General features: G+C 47.6%; 4 protein-coding genes across 4 annotated transcripts; 3 read left to right on the top strand and 1 right to left on the bottom strand.

Annotated features, from left to right (window-relative positions):
- Positions 1-427: 427 nt before the first annotated feature.
- Positions 428-3638, top strand: CPAR01_06125 (XRN 5'-3' exonuclease; the record flags this gene model as incomplete). The annotated part of the gene is made up of 2 exons (XM_060490399.1): positions 428-2937; positions 2996-3638. 2 exons carry the CDS (start codon positions 428-430, stop codon positions 3636-3638), a joined length of 3153 nt encoding a protein of 1050 aa, XP_060351865.1.
- Positions 3639-5747: 2109 nt separating this feature from the next.
- Positions 5748-14451, top strand: CPAR01_06124 (GTPase-activator protein for Ras-like GTPase; the record flags this gene model as incomplete). The annotated part of the gene is made up of 14 exons (XM_060490398.1): positions 5748-5801; positions 5938-7443; positions 7528-7877; positions 7935-8058; positions 8120-9655; positions 9717-9876; positions 9939-10228; positions 10280-10567; positions 10648-11019; positions 11075-11161; positions 11287-11459; positions 11537-12213; positions 12283-14122; positions 14181-14451. 14 exons carry the CDS (start codon positions 5748-5750, stop codon positions 14449-14451), a joined length of 7728 nt encoding a protein of 2575 aa, XP_060351864.1.
- Positions 14452-15087: 636 nt separating this feature from the next.
- Positions 15088-18274, top strand: CPAR01_06123 (oxoglutarate dehydrogenase; the record flags this gene model as incomplete). The annotated part of the gene is made up of 2 exons (XM_060490397.1): positions 15088-17677; positions 17733-18274. The coding sequence occupies 2 exons, from the start codon at positions 15088-15090 to the stop codon at positions 18272-18274; spliced, it is 3132 nt and encodes a 1043-aa protein (XP_060351863.1).
- A 452-nt stretch (positions 18275-18726) lies between these two features.
- Positions 18727-19491, bottom strand: CPAR01_06122 (uncharacterized protein; the record flags this gene model as incomplete). Its single annotated transcript, XM_060490396.1, has 1 exon — positions 18727-19491. One exon carries the CDS (start codon positions 19489-19491, stop codon positions 18727-18729), a length of 765 nt encoding a protein of 254 aa, XP_060351862.1.
- Between the last annotated feature and the right edge of the window lie 3686 nt (positions 19492-23177).

Here is a 23177-nt window from a genome sequence, read left to right as displayed (position 1 = left end):
CCCTCCCAAAGCCTGTGTTCATTGTTTGCGCAACGGCACCCTGTCCGAATGCATTACAGTACCTTGTCTCTTTCCACGTCGGAGAGAAATTGATGCAGCACAAACCCATAGTAGGCGCGCTTTTGTCTATTGCGCCAGGGAGTCTCGAATTTTCATTCTAATTACTGCACCACATTCGTCTTCCATCTCGATTCCGCGACTCCGAACCATCGCATGCTACAGCATAACAACTTTTCTCTCCCTCACTCGGTTTACGGCCAAGCTCCAGCATCCATGCGTCACAGTCTTCTCAATATAATCTTCTTCTGCGACACGAGAGCTACCTGCTCTCGTCACCCTTTGCGCGACGACCATCGCCCCGAAATCAATCCATAAGCTCTAAACCCGCCTTATTGCAGATACTTCGTGTATCTGAACATTATTCAAGATGGGTATCCCGGCGGCTTTCCGATGGCTGTCAAACAAGTACCCCAAGATCATCTCCCCAGTCATCGAGGAGCAACCCGTCAAGATGGATGATGGATCAGAAATCCCCGTCGACACAACCGGGCCTAATCCGAATGGCGAGGAGCTCGACAACCTGTATCTTGACATGAACGGTATCGTCCATCCATGTTCCCACCCCGAGGATCGCCCCGCCCCCAAGGACGAGGAGGAGATGATGCTTGAAGTTTTCAGGTATACGGATCGTGTTGTCAATATGGTTCGGCCGCGGAAGCTGCTGATGATTGCTGTTGGTTGGTTCTCTCCCCCCTCTCCCCCTCTTCCCATATCATTGATTTCATCCGTCGATACCGTTACTGAACAAGATGATTTTTGCGTAGACGGCGTCGCGCCACGTGCAAAGATGAATCAACAGCGATCTCGTCGCTTCCGGTCTGCGCAGGAAGCCCAGGAGAAGGAAGAGGATAAGCAAGAGCTATTGAAGTTGTTAAAGCAGCAGAATGGTGGCGCAGTACCCGATGACACACTCGAGGGCGTCACCAAGAAGGCTTTTGACTCCAATTCCATTACTCCCGGCACTCCCTTCATGGACATCTTGGCCTCAAGCTTAAGATACTGGTGCGCGTACAAGCTTAATACGGACCCAGCCTGGGCAAAACTCAAGATCATCATCTCCGATGCGACAGTCCCCGGCGAGGGAGAACATAAAATCATGTCATTCGTGAGATCCCAGCGCATCTCTCCCGACTACGACCCGAATACCCGACACGTCATCTATGGCCTCGATGCCGACTTGATCATGCTTGGTCTCGCAACTCACGAGCCTCACTTCCGAGTTCTGCGTGAGGATGTCTTCTTTCAAGATAGCAAAGCCAAGATGTGCAAGCTTTGTGGACAAAAGGGTCACGAGGCTCGCGCTTGTCGTGGGCAGGCCAAGGAGAAGGTCGGCGAATTCGACGAGCAGGAAAAGAGTCCCATTTTGAAGCCCTTCATCTGGCTCCACGTTCCCATTCTGCGGGAGTACTTGGCAGTAGAGCTTAATGTCCCAGGTCTGCCCTTCCGCTTCGACCTAGAGAGGGCCCTTGATGACTGGGTATTTATGTGCTGTTTCGTTGGCAACGACTTTCTGCCTCACTTACCGGCACTGGAGATCCGAGAGAACGGAATCGACACCCTGACAGCCATTTGGAAAGATAACTTGCCATTCATGGGCGGTTATGTCACCAAGGACGGTCACGTCGACTTGGGTCGAGCGCAGTACATTCTCAATGGCCTAGCAAAGCAAGAGGATGCGATCTTCAAGAGGAGAAAGGAGACCGAGGATCGTAGAGAGGCCAGCTTCAAGCGGAGAAAGCTTCAAGAGGAGCAGCGTAACCCCAAGTTTGCCAAGCCGAAGCAAGTCGACGATGCATCTGCTGGATTGAGCTTGTTTGCGGTGGCAGGAGGACCAAATGGCGTCACTCACGACAAAGTAGTGGGTCGGTCTTCTAACATGAACGCCAACACTGCCAACAAGAGCGCCGCAAGCGCTATACGGGACCAACTGAAAGGTTTGATGCCCAAGAATGAGATAAGTCAGGAAGATGACTCGGCGAAGGTCACGAAGGACGAAGTCCCCAAGCCGACCGATGAAAGTACTGTGCTGGGAAAACGCAAAGCCGAAGATGACACTGTAGCAAAGGCCGAATCCGTCGCGGCCAGCGCAAAGGGCCCCGGCACGTCGTCCGCTGCCGAGGAGGCCGCGGTGGATCATGTCAGAATGTGGGAAGAGGGCTACGCCGATAGATACTACGAACAGAAGTTTCATGTTGATCGGAGCGATCTCGAGTTTCGGCACAAGGTTGCGCAGGCTTACGTGGAGGGCCTGTCGTGGGTTTTGCTATACTACTTCCAGGGCTGTCCCTCATGGGAATGGTATTACCCATACCATTACGCGCCCTTTGCTGCAGACTTTGTCGATCTTGACAAGATGGATGTTCATTTCGAAAAGGGGCGGATTTCAAAGCCATTTGAGCAGTTGATGAGTGTGCTTCCTGCAGCCTCTCGCCACGCTTTACCCGAAGTCTTCCATGAGCTTATGCTGAATGAGGACAGCGATGTTATCGACTTTTACCCGTCAGATTTTGAAATTGATCTGAACGGAAAGAAGATGGCATGGCAGGGAGTGGCACTGCTGCCGTTTATCGAAATGCCAAGACTGCTCGCTGCCATCGAGACGAAGTACCCTCTCCTGAGCGAGGCAGATCAGGCGCGAAATGGTGTCGGAAGGGACGTGCTGCTCTTATCAGATGCTCACCACGAACTATATGATGAGATCACTACTGGTTTCTACTCGAAGAAGCAGGGAGCGCCGACGCTCAAGCTCAGTCCCCGGACAAGTGACGGTTTGGCTGGCAACATTGAGAAGATACCTGATTATCTGCCTCACGGAGAGTTAGTGTATCCCCTGGAGCGCGGAGGAATGCCAAATCTGGACTACGATAGGTCTCTGAGGTAAGTTGATCTCACAAATGTGGTTGACAGCTAATTGCTGGGACTAACAATGAAGCAGAGTATGGTACACGTTCCCAGAAAGCTCGCATCCTCACAAGTCGATGCTACTGCGTGGTGCCAAGCCTCCGGCTCCAGCTCTAGATCGCAACGACATCGAGACTTTGAAGGGGAAGTCAGCGCGAGGCGGGCGTGGCTACGGCGGAGTCCCCTTTCAACGTGGCGGCGGACACCACAACGGCGGTCGGAGGGGGGGCCAATTCAGTTACGCTCCTGATGGCGGACAAGGTCGCCAAGACCGAGGACCGCCCTCTTACGGCAGTAATGGTGGTTACGGTCGGCAGGGATTCCAGTCGTCGGGTCCACCGCCCATCCAATCCTCATGGCAACCCCCCCCTCCAGGGCACCCTGGGTTCGGCATGGGTCTCCCGCCGCCACCTCCTCCATCAGGGTATGGAAACGACGGGCGAGCATCCAACGGTTCCTACCGCGGAGGAGGCTACAATCAGCACCACAACTACGCCCCCCTCCCGCCAGGGCCACATTCTCAGTACAGCTATCCCGATGGAGGTCGGCAAGGAGGCCGCGGCGGCTACCAGGGCCGCGGCGGCTATGGTGGTGGACGGGGCGGCGGCGGCGGCGGAGGCGGCGGCGGAGGTGGAGGTGGAGGTGGCAGATATGGCGGCGGCCGCAACAATTACTGATGTTCCGAGGGCTGTTGCTGTCGGATATAGATGTACCGGCCGAGGAGGCGCATAGATGACTTTCTTTTCACGACGAAAGCAGGAGGGTTGAAGGCTCATCGGTATCAGCCGCATAGCGTATGAATAGTGTAAATGGGCGGGCATTGTAGACGCGTCGTCAGAGATGTGGCGTGTTATTCCAAAGAAATTAATTCCTGCTAGGTAGCGCGGGTAGTGCCATAGGTGTTACGTATGGCAATACCATTGTGGCAGCAATCCTTGGTTATCACTTTCAGCTAGCTTCTAGCAGTATTGAACGATGAGGCACAGTAACCTGAAATATTCCTATATTATGTTTGGCCGATTAACTCAATATAGACGATGTATGTATCGGCCCAAGTCATAAAGCGGCAAATGGCTGATGTTATACTGCCGGAGCTCCAGATTATGTTGCCAAAGCTCAAGGTAAACCACCATAAGCACAGAAATACCAACCTAGGGCAACCCGGCATCCCCGCCGGCGCTCACATTAGGTTGACGTCCAGGCTAAGGTGCTTTGGCACCATGACCATGGGCACTTTGTTACCGCAGTCAGGGACAGAACGAAGTTCACTGGATAATGCTCGGCTTCAGACGTGCTGCCCCACACCATCTGCCCAGGCTCGATAGGTACGTATAGTAAGGTGAATGATTAACTTAAAAATACCGAAGCTACGACCGCCTACCCGCACCTTAGCTTTTTGAGAACCTTGGCATCCCATCCCGTTCGGCGCACACCAACCCCATTCGCCTCGGAAGTGCCGCTGAGACGTGACATTCGCTGCGTTGCGTTGCGTTGCGTTGCGTGCAGACCGGATCTAGACTACAGAGCTTATAACAGTATCCCTCTTGCGCCTTTGGGCCCTTTGGGTGGTACGGTAAATGATGATGTGAATTACCTTATTCCAGGTAGATTTATAGGTACCTCGAGTGGTACTACCTCTTGCGTGTTTAGAGTAGGTGTTCGGCTTGTGGACTGTGGGCAGTGCCCGGTCTGTCGCCCTCTTATGAGACAGAATCGTCTCACTTTCCCGTCCACTCCACCCAAGTGGGTGACATAGTCGTTGGCCGCTCTATAATCCTAGCTCTTTTCCTACTGTTCTTTAATCTTTACTATTTAGGGAGTAATCTCTAGTGAATATAGAGAGAATAGAAATAATAGTAGAGATATAGATAGAAAGGATAAAAAGAAGAATACGAAAGCTAAGAATTATAAACAGGTCGTAAGTAAGTAATATGATTTTTTGTTGGCCGGTATTCTATCTTGTCACCCACTTGTCCACGTCCTCTTGCCCATTCGTCCTGAGGTGGGTGTCCCTGGAAGCCAATCTCAATGGAAGTCCAGGTATTAGTACCGGTATCCGTACGGCCACATGGCGTAATGGAAGGTCAGGCCGCTGTCAGGTACGAGTTCAATACGCAGTGCTAAGACAAGGTACCTACCTATCTGTACCTTACCTCCAAAGGCGACTAAACCCATCTTAGGTAAGGTAGCAGCCGTCATTGGGCCAGACGACGCTATCAGTGCTGCTAAGTACAGTGCTACCCCTCCACCATCTCCCTCCTGACATGGACGACTGTAAAACGCATGCAGGTGCATCTTTCGCCTTTTTTTCCACCTCAACATACATTAGTACTTCGCCTACATACCTACCTTCCTACCTACCACTAAGGATCGGGTAGAAGAAGGCGCACAGTTTGTCACCACAGCAAACCGAAACAGATGCTGGTTCAACGCATCAAGCCGCTCTCTGCCACCTAGCCAACTCCTTCAATCCCTTCAGGTCCTTTACCTTACCTTACACCTCAGGTCAGCGCATCGTTCGCTCTCCTGCACAGCTACCTCACTTCGCGTATTACGACTGCGACGACGAGCCAATTGGCCCTCCCGACCCAGCCATACCTCGGCTTTGCGCTCGTAGTCCCTCCCCGTTGACCTCCACTGTATACAATATCTACGACGACCTCATAGCCACAAAAGCCCCGTCGCAATACTCGGCCAAGTCACTACACTACTTGAGCTTGAGGAAGGCGCAGATAACTAAGGACGTGCGCGTACGGTCATGAGCTTTATCGTTTTGGAGCGCAGACATGAACGGCGATGCTGGTCTCGTCGGCTGTCTGGTCGATAGGCTTGCCACCAGAGTAAGTCGCTCCTTTCTTTCCTCCTAGACCTTGGTCATGAGATGCGACGCGCCCCCTCATCCTCTTCCCGACTCGCTTGCGTATCCTGCCTCCTGCCTCTTGGGGACTTCACTGACCATATTTGCGCCCCTCTCAGCTACCTCACCGGACGGGAACTCATGGACAGGAGCTCCAACAGGACGACGTTGTCCTCATCACGAGATCAACGCTAGTCAAAATCAGCACCTCAGCCGTCGCCTTTGTTCTCGATTCCCTCGTTGCACTTCTCGAAGACATAATACGAAACTACAAAGGCCTTCCTCCGCCCGCCCATCCTCCCCACGTTCTCCTTTCCGAAGTCTACGTCCTTGCCCTCGCTGCCGACTGCTGCACCGCCCATTGGAACCAAGTCAAGGCACAAGGCATCCGCCAACCTTCTGCCGAAGCAGACACTCGTCGTGTTACCTCAGCAAACCTCGCAAATGTTCCCGAGCCGTTGGACGAAGCTCTTGTCAATCGCGTCTTTGACTTAGTCAAGTGGCTTGTTGAGCCCATTCCCGAGGGCTATGTCTTACCCTCGTCTACCATTCTAGACGATACCTCGAGACACGCCGACTCCATAGCCCGCTCCTCGGGCGGGCTTGCCTCGCCGCTCCCCGGTGATACTGACGCTCCCGAGGACGACGGAACCCTGCCCACCACCCAATTAGCCGTTTTGGAACCTTGCATTAGGATCATCGTGGAATACGTCACGGCCTCTACATGGTCTTGCTCTTTTGACTATTTCAGGAACGTCGTATATACCGTTCGCACTGCAGCTGTAGTGCAGGCTGCTCCTGGTCAGTCGGCCGCTACCCCCGACGACGACAAGGCTTCCCTGGCGGTGCTTAAGATTCTGTCCTTCTTCTGGGTCGACGCCCAAAAGCTAGGTTTAATAATCCAGGAGATATGCTCCAGCTTCCTACATTTCCGCAAATCCTTTCAAAATACTGTTGCCGTCGTCGCCCCCTTGTTAGTTACCAGGTGGCTCGATCGATATCCACATGAATTCGTGCAGCAGCACACTTTACACAGGCGTCTCGACGGCGGCGCCGATACTCTGTTTGACATGACGCAGACGGTCGTTGACAATGGCCGCAAGAAAGGAGTTCTATACCCTTTGCAGACCACGTTATTATTCCTACTACCCGATGTTTTCGAGGTGGCTAGCAATCTCCGAGAGGCTAAGAGTAGCAGTATGGCCAAGAAGGTCGGCTTTCTAGACAACTTAAGAAAGGCTCTGAGGAACAAGAACGAACAGGCCGCTTACTCGTTGGTGTCCCTCTTGAGAGCATCTCGCCACTTCGTTGCCGAAGACGATGCCGCATTGGTGAGCTACGCCATGGATGTACAAGACGAGGTCCGCGAGGCTGTCTTTCGGCGCGGCAACGAGTCCTCCTTATTTGATCAAGACTTGATGACAGCTGCGTTTGTCAGCCTCGCTGAACTGAGTCTAGAAAGCTGTGTCGATTCACTAAGAGAGTCATATCTTGGCCTCTCTTCCCCGCAGGCTTTCAAGACTGCCGTCGTCCAAGGTTGCCGTTACTTTGCCCGTCAAAACGACTCGCATGTTTATGAGCAGCTTTTTGCTGTCGCGGGTCCCTTCATGCGGACGCAGCTCAAGGTAAGTCTGATGAACATCAACCCCCTTTGTATTCGCACCCTATCGCATTGCCTCTGTAGGCCAGTTTGGTAACCTAGATAGCAGGCTGTTGCGGACTTGCCAGCAGAAGCTACCGCCGTAGCTCTGGCACTACCACGTCGCGACTCGAACTTACACTCGTTCACAAATATGGCATGCGATGTTCTTAAGTTTCTGGATGCTTCACCACGCTCTCTCTTCGACGGCGACAGCCAAAGCGATACGGTTACCGGCGCTGCTGACGAGGATGTGTTTTTGTCCTTTCTCTCATGCGTCGTGTCCGCCAACCCGACCATCAGGAGACTCGCCACAGGTGTTGCGAAGCGTCTCTTTTCCGACAGCTCCATCATCGACACACTCCGTGCCCGTGGCAGACTGAGTTCTGTTGCACTGAGAAGGGAATTTTGGAGACGCAGGTATGAAGACCGGTGACTTTCCGAGTCTTTTCAAATATGAAGATGGACTAATGTAAGCTCGAGCAGCTCTCTGGTATTACTCAACATGTGCAACGATGTCACATCTGATGGCAACGGTTCAGAGGTGAAGGCTATTCATGAATATCTTGAAGCCCGGAAGTTCTTGCTGGCGTCGCTGCGGGTAAGTTGAACAGACTTCGTTACAAGCGCTCGTCAAACTAACAAACCCTGCTCTGTCCCAGGAGCTCTCCGATATGCCCGAAGGCGTACCCGAAATAGAGGCAGCGTCCTCCAGACTTGAAACGACGCTCCTAGTCTCCTTATGTTCAGCTGATGTCGAAACCTGTCAGACGGTGACCTCGTGCATAGGCCTCTTTTTCGAAGAGAACAACCTTGTGGACATGACCTCTGACACAGCCAAAGTATTTGCCTCACTGCTACGCAACGGCGAGGTGTACGGCGAGATCGCATCTCGAGCGTTCCGATTCACAGGGCTCGTGGCTTTTCAAAAGAGGATTCGCGGCTTGCTCCGCCGGTTGCAATATCCTACAAGCGGCATCCTTTCGGCCTGGGAGTATGGCTTCGAGCGATGGCTTCTTCTTTCGAGAGAGGTCTCAATGGCACCTGTTGATGCTGTCGATGAAAGAGCGCTGACCGAATGGCGAAACTACTCGGGTTTTCTCGCATCTCTCGGTGGGATATGCACGGCGAACCAGACAATCATCCTTGAGGAGCCAACACTGAACGGCCTGAGATGGATTGATAAGCTCTCCTCTGAGAACCATGAAGAACCCTTATTGAGCAGGTATCTGAAGTTGAGCATCCAGCTTCTTGGATGTGCAAGCATCAGGATCAGAGAAGCAACCAGGGAGGTTTTATCAAGCGAGGTGTCATCCACACTTTACCAAGCTCTCTTCAAATCTCTCGAGTCTGAGCTTGAGGTCTTGTTCACCGGTGCACTAGCGCCGAGTGACAAGGCACAGGACGTCGAAATTATATTTGCCGAGCAAGCCATTTCTCTTCTGAAAGCGCTCGTGGAACGGCTCGAGAGCCCTTCAGACCTTGGTGCCGCTTCAGCCATACATCTTGGTGCTCTCGCACTCAATTTCGCGAAATTCCTCGATGGCATCGCTGATAGCACCAATACCCTCCGAGTCAAGATCAAGGTCTGTCAGCTGTGCGAGGCAGTAACGAAGAGGAAAGAACACTTAAACCTCAGAGATGACGTGCGGATCCGAAATCAGCTCCTGGAGTATATCTTTGGCTGGATTGCTCGGCCTCGGTCTCCGCGTCTTGACCCAGGTACCAACTCAAGTGGCCGTTTGGACGAAGTCGTGAGAGTGCAGAAGGACCTGGACAAGGCTTGCTTGAAGTCACTGGCCGAACTCACTTTCCGTCTCCCCTTGCAACCTGGCGAGGGCCAGACCGACGCTGGTACGAGCGAGCTCAAGTCACAGATGTTTCATACCTATTTCAACAGATTCCTTTCGCTACTCAACCACGAGTCTCTTGAAGGCGGGAGGAACGATTTGCTGGCAGGAATTTCCAGTCGCGATGAGGGTGGATCTTCGTCAGAATTTGCTATCACCATTCTCTCAAATCTCTTGAGTGCTAATATTGACGTCGGCCTGAAGCACTCTCTTAACATTGGATACCATGACAATGTCGAGATCAGGACAGCCTTCGTCAAAGTCCTGTACAACATCCTCATTCAGGGCACGGAATTCAGCAACCTAACAGACGCTGCCGTCAGTGAGAAGTATGACGAATTACTCGAGGTGAGCAAAGCTGCGTGGAGCCATGCTGAATCAGTAGTGCATTATCTAACACAGTTCACAGCTCCTCACCAAAGACATGACATTGGTAGCAGCGATGAGCGCTGTGTGCCCAAGCAGCGAGGTTGACGAACTGACTGTCTCTCTGCTGACAATCTTCGAACATCGTGGTCTCAGCTTTGAACTGCTAGAAGTTCTCATCAAGCAAGAGATCGAAGAAACAGGTGGGTCCGACAGCCATCACTCTTTTTCCTGGAGGAACCCTTTCGATTAACGATCTGTCCAGACAACGAATCAGAGATATTACGGCGGACATGCGTCGCAACCAAAATGCTTTCCGTCTACGCTAAGTGGAAGGGACAACCGTACCTCAAGGCGACACTGCAAAAGGTCGTCGAAAGGTTGATGTTGACTTCCAAAGACCTAGATCTCGAGTTGGACCCCGCTCGCGTGAGTTCTACAGATGAACTCCAGAAGAACGCCCTTCAGCTGCGTATTGTAGCGAAGGTTTTCATCGACGACATTTGTGCATCGTCCTCGACCATGCCAGCCTCGTTCCGCAGGATCTGCAATATCGTGCGTCTACCAATTTCCAAATCCCTTATACTGTCTACTAATGAGAGCCAGATCTCTGCTGCCGTACTCCCACGGTTCCAGGAGGCCAAGTACACGGCTGTTGGGGCATTCGTTTTCCTTCGATTCTTCTGTCCAGCCATTGTTGCGCCTGAAGTCGAAGGCTTAGTTACCACGACGCCGTCAAAGGAGATGCGACGAGGGCTCCTACTCATCGCGAAGGTCATTCAGAACTTGGCAAACAATGTTCTGTTTGGGGCCAAGGAGCCCTACATGTTTCCCTTGAATGACTTCCTTACTCAGAACATCTACAAGGTGACAACCTTCTTACGCGAGATTTCTGTGAGTAGTCCCCTCAGCCCGCACGACGCAATTCCGTTTACCCGCGAAATTCTCAAAAATTAATCTTGACTGTGTGCTAGGTGCCTCCAGAGAACCTCGAAACTCCTCCTACCATCGAATCCTTCGACTTCGGATCTTGCGTTGCGCTACATCGGTTTCTATATGACCATTGGGATCATATGCGCCAAAGACTTGTCACTCAAGAACGGAAGGACTTCGTGCGGTCGCCCGCTGAGGTGTCCCGGGGTCGGTCGCCTGTTCTCGAGCCTTTGCGCAATCTCATCACGAATTTAGGCCCCCCGCCCTTGGCTGTGACTTGGAACAGACCACAAATTTCGACAAACACTCCGCCTTCGTACTCAAGATTTCAAAATTTTATGCTTCGAAACGCATTCCGGAGTACTGAATCCTTTATCACTGCTAGAGCCGTCTATGACGGAGGTGAAAGCAAGGTACTGTTTTACCCTCGAACAGCTTCTCCCGAATGTTGCTAAGTGCATCTTGTAGGACTCTCTTTCCATAATTTGCATCATCCTACGACACATTGATGCAGAGAGCATAGACTACGATACACTCTTGTACTGCTACCTAAAGGTAAGCGTCAAACTCATATCTGATATATCCCCCCTTCACTTCGATGAATCGGCCACTACATTTGGCCACGGAGGAGTGCTTCGTTTTCTTCATCGTCTGTTCTAATCAATCCTGTCCTTGTCTAGATCGCAAGTCGTCTGTGGCATAAGCCCTTCGGCCTGCTCATTGACGCCACTTGCTACAATGGACAAAACGAACCCCAAGATGAGCTCTTTAAGAAACTCGAACAGCTCACACCCGTGGAATTATCACGGAATCTTGTCAGAGTCTATGTCTACAACATGAATAGCGCCTTCAGGTAAGGATCAACGAGGCAGGAACTGCAATGGGTATCCCAAGTTTCTACGTCGGATTTACGTAGCTAACGTACAGAAGGAAATGCTTTCGGAGACTTCTACGGGTGTCTGCCAAGAGCGATAGCAGTGTCTTCAATCCGAAAAATGTCGACTACCACTTGATTGGTAGCCTTCAAGATTTGCAGGCTCATTTTCATCTCAGCCAACTTCATCTACCGAAAGAGACAATCAGCGTTGTCACAGATACCCGATACGTGTTTCAACCCATCACCCGACTGTCCAAGACAAAGGGTAAGATTGAGGTTGTCATCAAGGTTGGCAGCCAATTTGTCCAGGTCACAACCACCAAGAAACAGGAGGTCTTCCCAGGCTATCGGCTGAGCACGACTGTGAACGATATTTTCAGGTTAGGCGAAGTGGAAGAAGCTCCTACGTCAATACAGACTGAAGATGATTCGGCCTTTGGTCTGCGTGCAGATAATGGCAAGATTGTCATGTACTTCACCAGCCCTAAGAAGGCCGACGTGCTCCAGACAATACGCGGCGCAAAAGCCAAGTACGGCAAGGATACAAGAGCGCACAAGGCCTACGAACGATTGATCCGTCCACAGGATGTTCCGGGCACCTTGCTGAATCTAGCCTTAACGAACCTGTCAAGCTCCGATCACGTTCTCAGACTATCGTCCTACAATCTTCTTGGTGCTCTTTGTAAGGCCTTCAAGTTCGGCGCGGCTTCAAACTTGATGTGCACCAAAGGTATGTTGCGAAGTCAAGTGAATTGTAGAAGGTGAAGTTCCGCCAGAATTTAGCTGCTGACCACTACAGATGTTTCCGTACCCATGGACCCGTCTCATTTCATCATCAAGATTAGCAGGCAGTTGGCAACGTCCGAACCTCAACTGACCTTTGATTTTTTGACCGAGTTCTTCGTCGGATGGGAAACCTTTACTGACGAGCAGAAGCCGCTCAGCCTGGCATATATGGCCCCATGGCTGCCCGGCTTACGCACTGGAGTTTTGGCAAACGAATCCGATGCCGAGAAGGGAAAGGAAAAGATTGCAGCATTGTTTCGCAAACTCATAGATGTGGCTATGTCAGATCACGGGCTTACGTATACGCTTGAGCAAGCTGTCTGGCCCGGCATCTACCAGGACGAAACAATACTCGACATTTTCCTTGAGGAGCTCATGAGAGCAGCTCTAAGCTTTGGGTTCTCTGAGGAGCCCATGGAAGCTCTGTCATCGATCGTCTCCGGTATGGGAAGCATCACCCTGCGTGGTAAGGTGATTTCCCGGCTACGCAAGGCGTTGAATCGGTCTTCCCTCAGACCTACGAAATACTTGCCTGACAATACAGTGTGGGCCGAGATCTGCGTTCTACTTCATTTCTGTTTGTCATTGTCGTTCGATAATGGCGTGCAGTCTCAGCTATATCTACCAGAAATCTTTCACATCGTCACAATCTTGGCCAACACAGGCGCTCCGGAGGTTCGCTTGCTAGTGCATAGGCTTCTTGTCAACACTGTGCACGCAGCTTGCACTTCTTTCAACCTAGACGAAACTCGGTTTAACAAACTCAGAGGTAGTTTAGACTTCCTCAGTGAGCCCAGGAGCGAGATATTCTCAACACCTCCCCCATTCCTACGCGATGGAGCCTCCATGTCGACTACACAGGATGCCGGGCCTTCACTGGCCGCCACTGAGAACCTAGCGGCAGTCTTGTTTGAGGTCTGCTCGGTAGCAGCGCCATCTATCGACATCTCCAATGCCTGGAGGTCACGCTGGATGAGTCTGGTGGCCAGCACCGCATTCCAAAACAACCCAGCTATTCAACCCCGCGCTTTTGCCGTCATGGGCTGCTTGGCACGAGAGGAGGTGGATGACGACTTGCTTTATCAAGTGCTTGTCGCTCTACGAAATAGCGTCGGTCGCTTAGGAGACGACACGAACAGCGACATGCTTATTTCCATTGTGACCTCTCTGTCCAAGATGATGGCAAAGCTCCCGTCGGCATCTCGTTATGGTCTGCAGCTCTTCTGGCTGGCCATCTCCCTTCTAAGACTTGTACCTCCGGCCTTGTTCAATTGCACAGCGCAATTCCTGGAGGCCGTCATGACTAACATCAGCACTGTGGGTGATCTGAGAGGGGACAAGATGGGCCCTCTCCTTTTACAGGGCCGTGTCCAGCTCGAGGAAGCTGCTCTGCCTCTAGATGACGCATACGGCATCCATTTCACGCCTGAGAATTTCCATTTCGCAGTCTGCGCTTGTCTCGCTCGTGGTCTTGCGGACACTACCACGAAGACGAATGCCATGCGAGTACTCTCGGCCTTCCTAGACATGGCCGGCAATCCTGTCGGTGACGCTGGGAGCCCGCCTGACGACTTATCTCGGTCGCCTTACATGGCTCTTATCCTCGCACGAACGGTCGAGAGCGATGAGCTCAGGGACAATCTATGGCTTGCGGGTATTGATCCTTCCCTTTTACGAGATGTCACTGGCCAGCAGAGATACGATGATCTCGGCGGCATGAAGGATAAAGATCTCCTCCTGAACACGGCCATCGAGTTGATTGACTTTCAGTACTTGGAGGATGCACTGCAGAACCGGACATTGCAGTGGCTGACGGAACTAGCAGCAGCTAGGCCGTCTGTGATTATGCACCTGTAAGCTACTAACTCTCCTGTCCCACCTAAGCGGACCCTTGGACTGACTGAACCACAGCTGTGGGCCTATTGTTTCTATCCTGGACGATGTGCTTCTGCATTGCCAGAATTCGTCGACTTTGGAGTCTGCGCAAGACTTGCTACATGCACTCACGTCAAATCCAAAGTTCAGCACAGCGCTAGAGTCCACAGCCGTTTTGAATGAGATTCTTGAGGATATGGGTTTCAGCGGGTTGTGGCGTTCATGTTCGTTCAACTTCAGCCAGGACCAGGATAGGAAATGTTTCCTTCTGACCGAGAAGCTGATCGAAGTAAGTCACTACGAATGACGCCGTACTAGGGATCAACGTGCTGACAGTCCTAGCTTATCATAGTTTAGTAAGTAGACATGACTCTTGGAGGCAAAGCAATGTAGTTCCATGGAGAGACGTTTCTGAAGTCTTGATGCGCATGAAGAATAAAGATGAAGAGTAAAAGAAAGCTGTAATTTAAATAATGCTTCTATACCTACTTGTCTCTCTTGTGCACGGGCTGCTGACCAATGAGACCTTTCGTTCATCGATCACTAGCCACTTTCAGCCACAGGAGGCGCGCCACCTCCCAGCTCACCCAAGGTATTTTCCTAAGGGCCCAGAGGGCCGAATAGCATCATGATTCTGTGTGCATAACGGAAAATATTGATTTATCCAGGTCTCTATCTCTTACCGGGCTGAAATGGCGAATTATATGCAAGTGTAGGTCAGCTGTGTAAGGTAGGTCAGCCGTATGGAGCATCCGTACCTACCCATGTGGGTCGATAGCTTTTCTCCACCAGTCCAAGACAGATTTGCCGCAGGCCCGTATGAACCCGACCACCTATTCCCGAGGACCGACAAAGTTCCGTCCTTGCTTGCCTCCTTTCATCTTTTCCATGCTCATCCAGCTCACGGCGACGAACTCCCTCCACCACCGCCCTATCCGCCACCATGTTGCGAAGCTCTGTGTGTAGAGCCGGCACTCGGGTGCTTCACACCTCAAAACCTACAAGCTCATCATCATGCTTCTCTACCATCGCGTCGCGGACCTCGACGAGGAAGCTCGCTGCTGCCCGTCGCCCCCTGGCCTTAACCAGCCAACGTCACTACGCGAGCGCGACCGACAATGCACCAAACCCTAACGATAACTTCCTGTCCGGCAACACTGCCAACTACATTGACGAGATGTACATGCAGTGGAAGCAAGATCCCAAGAGCGTCCACGTCTCATGGCAAGTCTACTTCAAGAACATGGAGAACGGCGACATGCCCATTGCCCAGGCTTTCACTCCTCCGCCTTCTCTGGTTCCTGGTGCCATTGGCGGCGTTCCAGCACTCGGCGCTGGTCTTGGTCAGGGCTCTGAGATTACAAACCATCTCAAGGTCCAGCTTTTGGTGCGCGCCTACCAAGCTCGAGGCCACCACAAGGCCAACATCGATCCCCTTGGGATTCGAAACGAGTCTCAGGGCTTCGGTAACATCAAGCCTAAGGAACTGACTCTTGAGCACTATCAATTTTCTGAGAAGGATCTTGACGCCGAGTACGAGCTTGGTCCTGGTATCTTGCCGCGCTTCAAGAAGGATGGTCGCGAGAAGATGACCCTCCGCGAGATCATTGATGCTTGCGAGAAGATTTACTGCGGTGCCTACGGCATTGAGTTCATCCACATTCCTGACAGAGAGAAGTGCGACTGGCTGCGTGAACGAATCGAGGTCCCCCGACCTTTCAAGTACTCTATCGACGAAAAGCGCCGCATTCTCGATCGTCTCATCTGGAGTTCCAGCTTCGAATCCTTCCTTGCCACGAAATACCCGAACGATAAGCGTTTCGGCCTCGAAGGCTGCGAGACTCTCGTCCCCGGTATGAAGGCGTTGATCGATCGCAGCGTCGACTACGGCGTCAAGGACATCGTCATCGGCATGCCTCACCGCGGTCGCCTAAATGTTCTAAGCAACGTCGTAAGAAAGCCCAACGAGTCAATCTTCAGCGAGTTCGCCGGAACTGCCGGCGCCGAGGACGAAGGCTCCGGTGACGTCAAGTACCATCTTGGTATGAACTTTGAGCGCCCTACACCCTCCGGCAAGCGCGTCCAGCTCTCCCTTGTCGCCAACCCTTCTCACTTGGAGGCTGAAGACCCTGTTGTGCTCGGCAAGACCCGCGCTATCCAACACTACAACAATGATGAGAAGACGCATCGCACAGCCATGGGCGTTCTGCTCCACGGTGATGCTGCCTTCGCCGCGCAAGGTGTTGTCTACGAATGTCTTGGATTCCACTCTCTTCCTGCCTTCTCTACCGGCGGTACAATTCACCTTGTCGTTAACAACCAGATTGGCTTCACTACCGATCCCCGATTTGCCCGCTCCACAGCTTACTGCACCGACATCGCCAAGGCCATCGACGCACCCGTCTTCCACGTCAACGCCGATGACGTTGAGGCTGTCAACTTTGTGTGTCAGATGGCTGCCGACTGGCGTGCTGAATTCCAGCAAGATGTCATTGTCGACCTTGTTTGCTACCGAAAGCACGGTCACAACGAGACCGACCAGCCCTCTTTCACCCAGCCTCTCATGTACAAGCGCATCCAGGACCATGAGTCCCAGATTGCCATTTACGTCAACAAGCTTCTCGAGGACGGCAGCTTCACCAAAGAAGATATCGAGGAGCACAAGCAGTGGGTCTGGGGTATGCTGGAGGAGAGTTTCTCCAAGTCCAAGGACTACCAACCCACCTCCAAGGAATGGACCACCTCCGCGTGGAACGGTTTCAAGTCTCCCAAGGAGCTTGCAACTGAGGTCCTTCCTCACAACGAAACAAGCGTGGACAGCAAGACTTTGAACCACCTTGGCGAGGTCATTGGCAGCACCCCCGAGGGCTTCCAGCCTCATCGCAACCTCAAGCGTATTCTGTCTAACAGGACCAAGTCTGTGGTCGAGGGCAAGAACATCGACTTCCCCACTGCGGAAGCCCTTGCCTTTGGCTCCCTCGTCACTGAGGGCCACCACGTTCGTGTTTCTGGTCAAGATGTTGAGCGTGGAACTTTCTCTCAGCGCCATGCTGTCTTCCACGACCAGGAGACCGAAGACACTCACACTCCTCTTCAGCACGTCAGCAAGGACCAGGGCAAGTTTGTCATCTCCAATTCTTCCTTGAGCGAGTTTGGCGCTCTCGGTTTCGAGTACGGCTACTCTCTGTCTTCTCCCAATGCTCTCGTCATGTGGGAGGCTCAGTTCGGTGATTTCGCCAACAACGCGCAGTGCATCATTGATCAATTCATCGCTTCGGGTGAGGCCAAGTGGATGCAAAGAACTGGTCTTGTCGTATCTCTGCCCCACGGATACGACGGTCAGGGTCCAGAGCATTCTTCTGGTCGTCTCGAGAGATGGCTACAGCTGAGCAACGAGGACCCTCGCGTTTTCCCCTCCCCTGAGAAGTTGGACCGCCAGCACCAAGACTGCAACATGCAGGTCGCGTACATGACTAGCCCTTCCAACCTGTTCCACATCCTTCGCAGACAGATGCATCGCCAATTCCGCAAGCGTAAGTTGACTCTGATCATCCCATACTTGTAGTTCTTGTGGCTCACTTTCATTAGCTCTCATCATTTTCTTCTCCAAGGCTCTGCTTCGCCACCCATTGGCCCGTTCCAACATTGAGGAGTTCTCGGGCGACTCCCATTTCCGCTGGATCATCCCCGACCCGGAGCATGAGACTGGCGTCATCAAGCCTAAGGAGGAGATCGAGCGCGTGATTCTCTGCTCTGGCCAGGTTTGGGCTACTCTATCCAAGTACCGCGCTGATAACAAGATCGACAACGTCGCGTTCACCCGCATCGAGCAGCTGAACCCCTTCCCCTGGCAACAACTGAAGGAGAACCTCGACCAGTACCCCAACGCCAAGACAATTGTCTACTGCCAAGAGGAGCCCCTGAACGCTGGTGCTTGGAGTTTCGTCCAGCCTCGCCTGGAGACCTTGCTCAACAACACTCAGCATCACGATCGCAAGCACGTCATGTACGCTGGCCGTGGCCCCAGTGCATCTGTCGCCGCTGGTAACAAGGGTCTGCACAACAAGGAGGAGCAAGAGTTCCTGGAGATGGCTTTCTCCGTCAAGCAGGACAAGCTGAAGGGCGAGTAAACAACGAGTAGCATCAAAGAGGCATGACACAGCGCGTGAATGGGAAGAGGCTTGGGACAGGTATGGGCAGGATCAGAATAGTGGGAGCGACGTCTTCCTTGTACAATTGTAAAATATACAGCTTTCTTATAGATTCCGAGCCACAGGTCGGCCCTGTGAGGTGTCCTTGAGTGTCTGTAGAGAGCATGTAGGTTGTTGCAGGCAGTCTACAGCTGTGAAAAGCTCGGGCCTATGCGTCTACTGGCGTACTGGGCTGGACGTCGAGAGTACGAATGTTCGGGGTTTGCGAACCCCACTAGAATGACTGCGTGGCTTATTGTGTCGTAATATCGAGCCATTGGTCCCTAGGGATCAAGTAAGTGACTAATGTCATTGTAGTAGCTATGGAGCTCAAGAATAAAGAACCTACCAGTAAGGCTATCGAGTCTAATAGAGTTATGCGGTTACTGGAATCATGACATCTCTTGGCCATTTGCTAGTGGAGTGCCCGACGTTGAACTTCGTGGAATAGTTGGAAGTGTCAAGACAGTTGGATGCTGTGTAATCTTAACGAGAGAGTTGAGTAATTCGATTTCGACTTTTAACTTAACGCTGTATACGAGTGCTCTGTACGCTGGCTGAGCCGTAGGTAAAGAGGCGAAAGTTGACGCAAGTAACGTCAGGTCGAGGAATACAACAAACCCATTGACCACTAGAAGAGGTGTGGCCAGGTCCTTTCTTGGGTTTCCGTGGGCGGATGTTTTGAGCCTAAAAAAGCTGATGGCCGCGTGGATATATAAGCCCGAAATGATTGACTCTTCGATACAAAACATCGTCATTTCGACTTTCCTCCAAACGAAGAGAACTTTGAACCATGTGATAAGGTTGAGGGGTTTCGCAGTAGTGCCAAATTGAAACACCATGGTTGGGATGTGTGTAACAGTCCCGAAAATAATGATCATAAGAAGAACAGATCGGAGAACAAGGGGTTCTTGCCTTACTAGATGAAGACGAGAATACAACACCATAGATTGACCAGAAACCATGAGGATTGTCCCTAGAACAAGAAGAAATATCATGTAATAATCTGGCGACTGCAGGGTGTAGGCTAGCAAGACGAACCCGACAGAATAAAAAATGATTCCGTTTGTGGCAATGACGAAGCTCCAAAAATACAGCCCAGACCTGCGCACAAAGGTACTCCAGATCAATAAATCTAGTTCGACGACATTGTACATTGCAATACTGTGAAAGACAGTGGCCAAGATGAATTCAAAGGCTGGGGTTGAGCATCCATCCCGTACATGTTCTGGGATGAGAGCCGACATGCTGATTCAGATTTTGACAAATGATGATCTTAGGCGAGAGAACAGTGATTGCTGACCGGGACAGCACAGCCATCAACGACGTGGAAATCCATCGACCTTTAAGTCTCGGAGTCTTGGCTTCGTAAATATCTGCCCCATTGATTGTTACATGGCGTCAATATAAATATATATGTATACACGTACGTCCCTCAGGGGTAACAACGAATCACATATCTGTCCGATCCTATTTTCCTTACATCCGCCTATGAATAGTTTCGATAGCAGGGGGGAGTCAGGGAAAGACCGGAGACGAAGACAATGACGCCTTCAAAAGTTGGTAGCATAGTGATACAATGCTGTCTGAGCAGAGACCGCCAAGTATATTTGGACTTCAACTTGAGAGTACCTCGCAAGACGCCTCCTATGTCTCACAAATAACCATCACAAACATCAAGAGACTTTTGCTCACCGACCTTTTACGTGTCTTATTCCGAAGCCTTATCCATAACACTGTTGTGCCTAACAATGAAACGTTGCTCAACAGAGGCGGTCAGTAGGATCCCAGCCGTAAGTGTAACCTAGCGAGATCTCGATGTATAGCATTATGGCCTCCTTGCTTGGCGAGCCACAAAAGTGGTGGCAGGCCACCGAATGTCACTACTACGACCTCACAGGTGCAGACATCTTTACGGTCTACCGCAAGATAGTTATGCATCTTTGTACCCTGCAGCATAGTGCAGCCACCTCACCAGGAATTATGGTCTAATCTCAGGTTATTACCTGGGCAGATGCAAATGCTGACGGAACGATGATTTGACTGAGATACAAGGTGTCTTAGTGAAGCCCTGTTGTAGGAAGCACGCACCTTACACATACCTACACTAGTCGGGCGCCTAATAGTTAGACCAAGGTAGTGAAATGCATAGGGGCAAATAGTTAATTAAAAATAACTATAAAAAACACGGGTAACGTATTCTAGTTTATTTATTTTTTATAATAAGATTTTAGTATTTTATTACTTATTAATTATATAAGTAGTTTTAAATTTAAATATATTATATTATAATAAATAATATAAAATCACTTTAGGGTCCGGTCTACCTTATTAAGGGCTATTTTTATTTTTATAAATAAGCTAGTTTATTAAGGTTAATATTAAGTTTCTATTATATATTATTTTAATAAAACTTTAAAACTAATTATAACTAATTATAGCCGGCTATAATTAGTTATAGTTAATATTAATTATTAATACTAAATAAACTTAAAATATTAATAACCCTGTTATTAAAATATATTAATTACTTTTTAAATAGTTAAAAACTACTTTTTATTTTTTACTTTTTTTAATAACTTTAAATTTCTTTTTTAATTTTTCTAAATTTCTTATTTTATTATAATAATATTTTTAAATTTATTAAGTATATTAAGACTATATAATAGTTTTTTTTTTTAGTTTTATAAGTAATATTTTTTTTTTTTTTTTACTAACTACTCGGGCGGTTCTTAATATTATTTATATAATATTAATATATAGTATTAATAAATACTCTTACTATTTTAGTAGACCATTTGTTTTAAATTTTTTTTAACTTCCCCTCTTATAAAAGTTATAATATAACTACGGATTATTAATAATAATATTAAGTACTTAATACTATTATTTTATAAGCCGCTTACTTAGTTAAGTTTATAGCCCCTCTAAGTAATAATAATTTATAATAATATAATAATAAAAATACCCTCGTCGTTATTATTAAAAATAATATCGACTTTTATAAGTTATTACAATTTTATTCTTATTATAACGTTTATTATATTTTTAATTTTAACTCGTATATATATATATATTTATTATTTTATTTCTTTTATTAAAGTTAAAAAACGCTTTTTTTATTTTTTATTATTATTATACTATTATTATTATTATTATTAAATCGTTTATTTTAAATATATATTATTAAAAGACTAAGATACTAACTCGTTAACTTATAAAAATATTTTAAAAATTAAAATTTCGATTTTATAAATATTATATTAAAGGACCCCGAATCATAATATAATTATTTTAAAAAATACGGATTAAATATTATTAAATTAAAAATTAGAAATATCAACGTAGTTATTATTATAATTAGTACTTAGCCTATATAATATAATAGTTTTAAAATACTTAAATAATTCCTAAGTATTATTAATATTCTAAAATTACTATATAAAAATAAATTAAAAAGGATTTAAAATTTTTTTAATATTATTAAAAAAATAGAAAATAAGAAATAATTTCTAGCTATTTAGAGGGCGATTAATATATTATAATAAAGTTATTAATATTTTAAGTTTAGTTAGTATTCCTAATTAATAATAGTTATATTAATTATAATTAATTATTATTAATTAATATAAAGTTTTATTAAAATACGTAATAAAAACTTAATATTAACTTTAATAAACTAGCTTATTTATAAAGACGAAAATAGCCCTTAATAAGGCGGGCTAGACCTTAAAGGGATCTATAATTATAAACTTTATAAAAGGGAAAGTTAAAAAGTTAAAAAATTTAAAAAAAAAAGATTTATTGATATAATAAGAGTATTTATTAATATTATATATTAATATTATATAATTAATATTAAGAACCGCCCGAGTAACTAGTAAAAATAAAAAATATAAATTAATAAAGAGCTAGTATTAATTTTTAATAACTTAAGTCTCTTATTTATAAATAAGAACCCGTATTTATTCTAAGATTTTATTAAAAAAGTCCTAATTCTCTTTTATATAAATAATATCTTTGTTTTTTATTATAAAAACTATGTTTACGAGGCTAGTTAAGTAACTAAAAACTTTAAAAAAAAAAAAAAAAAACTAAGGGTTAGTTTTGTAATATTTCAAAATAAGGGTCGTTTATAATTAATTAAATTAAAAAGTTTATTTAGTTAATAATTAGTATTTTAAAAAAGTAACTAAGAAGTTCGATTTTATTAATTTTATTATTTTTATAACCTTATTTTTAATAATCTTAATAAAAAAAACCTAAGGATTATATTCCTAAGTAAAACTAAAATTTTTTTTAAAAAAAGGTTAGTTTAATATTATTTAATTTTTAATTTTGTATTCTGCTTTTACTAATTACTCAGGCGGTTCTTAATATCGATTATATAATATTAATATATAGTATTAATATTTTAATTTTATATTCTACTTTTACTAACTACTTAGGCAGTTCTCGATATCGTTTCTATAGTATTAATATATAATATGAATAAATACTTATATTATCTTAATAAACTATTTTTTTTAGATTTTCCTTAACTTTCCCTTTTATAAAGTTTATAATATAACTACGGATTATTAATAATAATATTAAGTATTTAACGCTACTACTTTATAAGCTTATATACTTAGCTAAGTTAGCTACCTTTTTAAATATAATAACTTATAATAATAATATTAGAAATACCCTTATTATTATTATTAAATAATATTAACTTTATAATATCTACCCTAATATTTTTAATTTTAACTTATATATATATATATATATTCGTTACTTCGTTTCTTTTATTAAAATTAAAGACGCTATTTTTTTTATTACTTATTATTATTATACTATT

Source organism: Colletotrichum paranaense (assembly GCF_030867605.1).
Source record: "Colletotrichum paranaense strain IMI 384185 chromosome Unknown Scaffold_4.1, whole genome shotgun sequence".
NCBI classification, from domain to species: Eukaryota; Fungi; Ascomycota; class Sordariomycetes; order Glomerellales; family Glomerellaceae; genus Colletotrichum; species Colletotrichum paranaense.
This window is presented reverse-complemented; position numbering and strand designations above follow the sequence as displayed.